Source organism: Chlamydotis macqueenii, chromosome 14, assembly GCF_036417535.1.
Source record: "Chlamydotis macqueenii isolate bChlMac1 chromosome 14, bChlMac1.mat, whole genome shotgun sequence".
In the NCBI taxonomy this organism is placed as follows: Eukaryota; Metazoa; Chordata; class Aves; order Otidiformes; family Otididae; genus Chlamydotis; species Chlamydotis macqueenii.
Genome location: NC_141569.1, coordinates 14,569,830 through 14,577,779, shown reverse-complemented (window position 1 = coordinate 14,577,779; position 7,950 = coordinate 14,569,830). Strand labels below are relative to the sequence as shown.

Sequence of the window (7,950 nt, the reverse complement as noted above, 5' to 3'; positions counted from 1 at the left end):
AGGTACTGAGAGTGGGTTTGTGCATGACCCTGTGCAGACCCGGCCTGTGGCTGCTACCCCGGGCCTTTTGCTGACTTCCTCACTTCATTCCCGGCCCAGGGATTGAGCAGGTGAGGGGAAAAAGGGACCGGATCCTCTTGTGCTCCTCCCTCCCAGGCCATGAAGCTGCTGTGCAGCCTGGCTTCAGGCTCTGCTGGCAACGGCAGAGCTCTCCAGCTGCCACCCTCCCACCTGCGCAGCCCGGGTGCAGGAGGGACATGGCTCTGGTGTGGGGGGGGCTGCTCTCTGCTCCCCAAACCTTGCGACTCAAAGGTGGCTTCAGCCTCCTGGGCCATGCTGGGGTGCAGGGGAGACTGAACAAGCAACGGGCCAGGAAAGTACCAAGGAATATATTTGATCCCGGGTAGGGGCACAGAAGTCTGAGCGTGATTTTTTTTTTCCTTTTTTTTTTCCTTAAGATTTATTTATTTTTAACCTAGGGCAGCTGCAAACCGTTGGCAAGCACTGCCCTGCTGGAGTTGCTTACAAGGCTTTCTTATTTGAAAGTTTATTTGAAATAATTAGCTTGTGAGGTCATTTATAAAGGAACTATCAGATATATTCAGAAAAATTAGAAGCCACTCTGATGCCAGGGTCCTCTACCCGCTGTTACCTGCTGCTGCAGCTCTTCTCCTGCCTGGTGAGCATCTATCTACAAAACTGAGCACTCCACAAAAATCCCCTCGAATCTAATAATCTAAACCTTCAGGGGTCAGTTAAGAAGCTGGTGAAGGTTGTTTTGCTGCTTTTAATGTTCGTTCAGTGTAAGAAAGCATTAGTGGCTGCTCTTTAGCAGGGGTGAGCTCTGCGCCTGCTGCTAGGGGATGCCCGTTAGCAAAAGGGAACAGGGCTGTGGGTCCAACATCCTTGAAATCTGTTTCCAGCCTGCTTTACCCTCCCTCTGAGGGAACACCGGCTCTAGCACCGATCCTGGTGGGGGCTCGGCCCCGTCTGGTGCCCTGTGGCAGAGGAAGGGTCGCGATCGATGCCTCGGGGGACGGGAGTGCGCAGGGGTGGCCACTGTTAAATCGTCTCAGGAAAGCAATGTAAGAGCAGAAAGGAAATAGAGCTAAAAAATAAAACGTGCAGCCGGGATGCTGAAGAGGGGACAGGCATCCATCCACTGGCATCCTCTTCTACAGCGCTGTGGTGGGGGAAAGAGGAAGGAGTCAGTAAGATGGCGGCAGGACCTCCCAAGGTCCCGCCTGCTTTTGCCACCTCCCTTGCCATCCTCCACCTGGCAGAGCTTTTGTGCTGCTGTGGCTCTCGGGGCTGGACCTGTGCCTCCCTCAGCTCCCCCCCACCTCCCCTGCCCCAGCCCCAAGGCCTTTTCCCCAACACGCCCAGCCCCACCACAGCCCTTGGCCTCTTGCCTTTCTTCGCACCCTCTCTGAGCATGTCCACGCCAGAGAAGATCATCTCCTCCTGCTCGGTGGGGGCGGGATCTGCGGAGGGAGGGCAGGAACGTGGATGCTGGACCCCTGTGGTTGTTACATCATCCCCACCCTTCTGAGGGCAGCAAGGGAGAGCCTGCACCCACCCATGTGCCACAGGTTTGGGGGCAAACCTGGAAAACCTCGACCTCAACCACAGGTTTGGGGGCTCATGGAAAACCTCAACTGCGTGCCTCTGCTGTCGCTGTAACTACCCAAGGAGGGCTGCAGTTTTTAGGGTCCCCTCCATCCTTTACATGCTGGCACCGAAGATGGGTGAGGGCGTCTCTACAGCTTGGGCACCCTCCTCTCCCTGGCAGCTCTCTTCTTCCCTAATCCCAAGCAAAATGGGGGGGGGGGCAGCATCCATGCGTGCTGCTCATTCTTCCCCAGGGACCTACCAGGGCAGTCCAGCTCTTCCCGAGTGTCAGTGCCCTCAATCTTGGTGCCATTTCTGTAGGAGCACCAGCAGTAGCCCGTGCTGGCATTGCACTGCTTGGGCTGGTAGTCGCCGTTCTCATCGCACTGCGGGTGGAAGTGACCCGGCCGGACGCCCCTAGCATTGGCCTCCGCCTGGCACTTAGTTTGCACTAGGGCAATAAAAACAAAGGGGAGACACCGTGAGCCCCCCCGGGCCCTTCTGCTGCCTCAGCGGGAACTTTTTATCCAAAAGCAGCTAAATTAACTAGAAAAGGTGAACAAGCCCGCCCTGGTGAGCTTTCTAAAGCCCTTGGGCGAGCCAAGGACGGAGGATTTGGTGTGGTGCTCCAGCTTTTCAGATGTTTGCTCATCCCAAATGCCCATCAACCAGAGGTTCCCCACGGGACACCACAGGAAGAAGGGGTCCATGACCGGTCAGGGGGTGGAGGGGTCGATTGCCTTTGGGATGCCCCGTGCTGGCACCTCCTGGGAGCTGGTTGCTCCCGAAGGGCCAGTCCCCACCCTCCCCAGCCGAGCAGCCCCCCAGCCCCGATACCTTTCTCTGCTGGGATCGCCTTGCTGTCATCTGGCTTGGGGTTCTTGGCCATTTCAAACAGCAGCCACTTGTGCATCCAGGACTCAAAGGACTGCAACAAGGGGAACCAGCACGTTAACCAGCGGCACAGGGGCGGGTGCACCATGGGGCAGCAGTGCCGCAAGCTCCAGCTCGAGCCAAGGAAGGTTGTGAGCACCACCACCACCACCTCCCATAGGGTGGGAGTAACCCAAGCCTGGCTCAAGCAGGACTCTGCTTTTCCAGGTGGGGACACCCCAGTCCCTCCCCAGCGCTGAGTGCTTTCACAAGGGGAAGAGTAGGATGGCAGCAAGCACTGACCTTCCAGTCTGCATCATTCATGGTCTTCTTCAGGCGCTTCAGGTTGTCCATCAGGTTGTCCTTCAGCTCTGGAAACATCTTCCTGGGGTCTGCTTGCTGCAGAGTGACCAGCGTGGTGAGAGAGGGCAAAGAAAAACGAGGTGAGGGGATGAAGCTCTGCTTATGTCAGGCAGATGGACATTGCAGGAAGCCAGGAGCTCCCACCAGCTCTGAGCACCCCAAGAGACCCCAGACCCAGCCAAGAGACAGCGAGCTGGAAGCAGAGGGTCCCAGTGCCTCCTGCAGCTCAGGGGGCAGCTACAGGCTCCGTAGCGGAGTGGGGAACCTTACCAGCAGCAGGTGCTTCACTTGGTCCTCAGTTTTGTTGCTAGCAGGGGCCGTGTCCTGAAGAGAAAAGGCAAAGGGGCAGCGTGAGCACGAGGGCTGGCAGCGAGCCCCGACGGCAGCAGCGCCAAGCAGCCACGGGCATCTCTTACCATGTTGCCTACAGAGGGGGCAAGAGGCAGGACCTTCACGGCCAGGGGTCTGTTCACCATGGTCATCTTCATCTTGTTCGCCGGCCTGGCACCTGCCGAGGAAGGAGAAGCGTGAGGGGCATGGAGTTGGGTGGTCCAAGGGGTACCCGTCCCCTTTTCCTGGCCACCCCCACCACCACGCTGGTGCCTGTGGGGCTACTGACTGGCGGGCAGCTTCCACTGCAGTGCCTCCAGCTGCAGGGTCTGGGAGGTCTTGGTCAGCTTGCTGATCTGCCCACTCTGCTGATAGACGAAGTAGATGGTGACAGCCTGGCCGGCGATCAGCAGGGCCACCAGGATGGAGAGCGTGGAGAAGGCGGCTTTGCGGCCCAACGCAGACCTGTGGGGCGCGGAGAGGGACATCAGCCCCAGCCACCGGCAGCACGAGACGGAACCCACACCCTGCCATCGCTGCCCCCCAAAACCCCCTCCTGCAGCCCGCGCCGCCCCATACGCTCCCCCTCCCGGGGGGTTTACAGCCAGACAAATGCAAATTCTCCGTGTCGCGGCGTGCGGAAGTGAAATCTCAGCATGAAGGTCACGGGGGGAACCGAAACCCACTGCGGGGGCGAGGGTAGGGGGGGAGGCACGGGAGGGGTACCCGAGGAGCATGTGGGCACACAGGGGGCTGCCAAGGGATTTTTGGGGCACAGCAGCGCTCCGGGCATCACTTTTTGCTGTATGATGAAGCCGCCTAAAGCCTTGCTGGTCCCTGGGAGGGCAGAGGATGCATCCCACGGGACGCTGGACTGCACCTAATTTTTAGACTTTTGTGCAAAAAGCACGCCGAGCGCGTGGGCAGCACGCAGGCAGCACGCAGGCAGGCCGGGTGTCGCAGAGCTGCCACCGCGCTGGGGTGCCAAGGGAAGGTGAAGACAAGCACCACGCAGGCGCTCGCTCTGCTGCCAGGGCTTCCCCAGGCCGGATCCTGCCCCGCCGGGGCGGACAGAGCACGGCGGGGGTGCAGTCACACCCCAGGGAGCCGCCACCTGCCCCCGCTGCCCGACGGGCTGGGGGCACCCATGGGTGCTGCCCGGCTGCCGCTGCAGGCAATGTCCAGAGCCGGGCTCGCTGCGCGGATGTCTGCCTGGTGACTGATGATTTCAGAGCTCCCTGGCTTCTGATTGGCTGGAAGTGTCCTTTCCCTCCCCCCCCCCCCGCCCCCCCGCCGCCTCCTAAGGGGGTTGGGTGATGGGGGCTGGTTGGGATGCAAGAGGTGGCCTTACAAAGCTGGCTGGGCCCTGGGTCCGTGCTGTGCCCCCACCTGCCCCATAGCCATCCTCTGCCCCATAGCCACATCATCAGCCTGCCTGCCCCATAGCCATGCTGTCCCCCCTCTGCCCCACAGCCACCCCTTGAGCCTGCCTGCCCCATGGCCGTGCTGTGCCCCCATCCACCCTAGAGCCACGATCTGAACCACTCTGCCCCACAGACGTGCCGTGCCTCATCTGCCCCACAGCCACACCGTGAGCCTACCCACCCCATACCCATGCCGTGCCCCCATCCACCCCAGAGACACCATGACCCCCTTGACCCCCTCTGTGCCCCTTCCATCCCACAGCCACATCATGGCCCCCTTGGTCAAAAGTGTCCCACAGTGTGACCCCCGCCTCCTGCCCCGTAGCCACTCTGTGCCCCCTTGGCCCACGTGTATCCCTTTCTACCCCCACGGCCACACAATGCCCTCCCTGCCCCACATCCCCGCTTCGCCCTCCCAGTGCCCCCCGGTCCCCACACCCCCGTGTCCCCAGCAGTGGCACCTCTGGGTGTTCCCCATGCTGACCACCCCGCTGCCGCGGTCGGAGATGAGGTCCCGCTGCTCCTCGGCCATGGCTCCGCTCTCGGCACCCCAACGAGCACTGAGCACCCCGAGGGCCGCTGCTGGAAATACCCCCCGGGTCTCCACCCTGTCCTGCCACCTCCGGGGGGGGGGGGGGGCCAAAAAAAAAAAAATTAAAAGCCCCATTGGCTGCTGGCACCTTCATCACCTGTTGCCAGGCAGAGCTCTGCTCGGCAGGTCTCCGATCCAGAAATGATGCTGGGCTCGCCCACGAGCATCGCGGCCACTTCGCGGGGCGTCGCTTCCCACCCCACAGCCACGGACAGGTCACGACACCCAGGCTGATGACACCCGGGCTGGTGATACCTGGTGCTGTGGGTCTGGAGGCTCTGGTACCCCTGGGTGAGGGGCAGGAGATGGGGTATGGGGTACAGGATGTGAGAAGTGGGGTGTGGAGGTGGGATGGGGAGTTGGGGTGCCATGGGGAGAGCTCCCCACCCTGAAGGCTGAGCAGGACCCTCCGGGGGGCACAGCCTCAGGGTACACCCCTCCTCACTCACCTTCACTGCTGGGGAAAAGCTGCACTTTGGCCCAAACCCCACATCGAGGGTCACTTTGGACCCTCCTGGGTGGGGGTGCTTGGCCAGCACTGCTCGGGCTGAGGGGGGTAACGACTAAAGGACCACCAAGTGTCTTCAACCCCCTCTCCTTGCAGGACCCCTCCCTCTCGCCCTGCCTGCAGCAGCTTCGAGGGGCTGAGTGTGTGAGAAGACCCTGACCCAAACCCGGGAAAGGCCAAGCAGCCCCCACGCAAGGTAGGTGACCCCCAAAGCACAGGTCCACCCCACAGCCCCCCATGGGGGAAGTGCGGCCATCCACCCCAGAATGCTGATTTTAGGTTATTTTATACAAGGACCCCAGGCAGCACATCCCCGATGCCAGCGCTGCGCGGCAGGGCTTGGCCTTGCGGGGCACACGGTGCCCAGCACCCAGCCAGCTCCAGCACCAGGATCCAGCAGGATTGTGGCCAGGGTTCAGCGGCTGTGAAACTAAAAACAATCGGCCCGAATGTCACCGGTTACCAGGCAAACCTCCCCGCGCGTGGCCCGAGGACCAGAGAGTGGTGAGGCTGGGCGAGCAGGGGCCGGTTTCTTCAGCGACTCCATCCCTTCTCCTAGGGCAGTCCTGGAGCCATCCCACCTACATGGCGAGCTCCTGGCAGCTGGGAGAGCAGTGGCAGGGAATAATCCGAAAGCGTTTCCAAGGAGCAGGGCAGGGTCTCCCAGCAGACGCTGTTTCTGGAGGAGAATCGGGATCTGGTGGGATGACGCTCCAGCTTTCTGGGTGGGAAATCACAGCCGGGTCCCATCCCTGGACTGGCGTGACCCATCCAGGAAAGCCGCCGGGCACACAGACCCCCTGCCCAAGGGTGCTCATCTGCATCCCTCCCTAGAAACTATTTTGAAGAGAAATAATTTATCTGCTGCTTTTTAGGTGATGCAGTATTTAGAAACCATCTGGGGTGTTAAAAAAAAGAAAACAAAAGATAGAAAAAAAAAAAGGAAAAATAAAAAAAGAAAGGCACATAAAACCCCTTCCTGAATTTTTCAGCTCTCCTCTCGCTCTCAGCCCGTGGTGGGGCTTTCACCAAGCCCCCTGCCCTGGGCCCACGCTCCAGGCACGTTCCTGACCAGCCTGAGCCCCAAGGGGAACTAAGGAAAGTCTGAACAGGAACTCGGGAGCAAAACCCCCAGTGATCTCACAGAGGGCCCAAGTCTGGAAACCGCAAAGGCAGGCGATAAATCGGGGGTGGGGGAAAGCCCCGCTCCCCCCATGGATAAGCTGAGCCCCCAGCCCAGCTGGGGACCGCCAGCCCCACAGCAGCCCTCACTGCACGCAGACATTTCCATTCGCTTCTCCAGTACTTTTTTTCCCCTCCTGCTACACCTTTCTGCATGGGGCCACGGCCTCTAAATCATTTTAAGTCTGTAATTTGATTTTCCCGGGAAGATGCAACCTTTTCACAGAGCAGCTTCCAGCTGCCTCATCCCCGCTGCCTCCACAGCCCGAGGCTGGCACCCGAACCCCGCGCAGGCTCATCACCCCCCGTCACCCCCCGAGGCTTCGCGTTTGTGCGGGTTTTGTGCAGCCCCTGAAAAAGTTGACAAGCACCGTTACAGGAGGGCAGAGAAGCAGCTGTCTTTTTGGGGAAAAGAAGCCATCTGGAGCAAGGAGCAGTTTCAGGACTCGGCTCAGACCTGCCTGTTCCCCAGAGGCCTCGACCCAAGCTGGCAGAGCAATTATTTCAGGCAGCGATGCGGAAATAACCCGGCGGGCATTCATGTGACGCTGGTTTTTACCGGCCGAGACTCCGTCTCGCAGCCCTCAGCCCGCAGATCCTGCGCAGGCTGACGTCTGGTGAACAAACCCACTTCTCACTGCCCACCACACAACGCCCTTGGCTGCACGGGATCGGCCCCGGGCAAAAACGAGGGGAACGGCTGAGCTGCAGGGCTCACCAGCAGACACGGACCTGTCCCCGGGGACACTGTGGGATGGGGATGAGCTGCAGCCCCATGCCCACGGAAGGGTGAGCATCCCCTGCTAGGGAGACACGGGGTGGGCAGCCACACGTGTCCCCCACCCACGCAGCCAGGAGCCATCACGCAGCTGCAGGGAGGTTTGCAGGTGATGCGGTTCCACAAGCGAAGCCAGGTGGGTGGGGGCAGGAACAGGCAAGAGCCACGAAACCCATCCACATCGCTCACCCGGGAGACTCCGTCCCTCCAGACGGCCCCAGAACACGCACCCCGCTCTGCACAGAGACCTGCCCGCCTCTCTGCTTTCTCTTCCTCATTTCCTGTTTCT

General features: G+C 60.6%; 1 protein-coding gene across 2 annotated transcripts; it reads right to left on the bottom strand.

Annotated features, from left to right (window-relative positions):
- Positions 1-543: 543 nt before the first annotated feature.
- On the bottom strand, positions 544-5,190 carry CD74 (CD74 molecule). Of its 2 annotated transcripts, XM_086758706.1 has the most exons (9): positions 5,063-5,190; positions 3,467-3,642; positions 3,264-3,355; positions 3,118-3,171; positions 2,788-2,883; positions 2,449-2,539; positions 1,874-2,062; positions 1,396-1,484; positions 544-1,170 (listed from the first exon to the last, which is right to left on the bottom strand). In XM_086758706.1, the coding sequence occupies exons 1-9, from the start codon at positions 5,131-5,133 to the stop codon at positions 1,063-1,065; spliced, it is 966 nt and encodes a 321-aa protein (XP_086614832.1). In that variant the 5' UTR covers positions 5,134-5,190; the 3' UTR covers positions 544-1,062. The 2 variants fall into 2 exon arrangements, with proteins under 2 accessions (XP_086614832.1, XP_086614833.1); XM_086758707.1 differs by lacking the exon at positions 1,874-2,062.
- Positions 5,191-7,950: the final 2,760 nt, after the last annotated feature.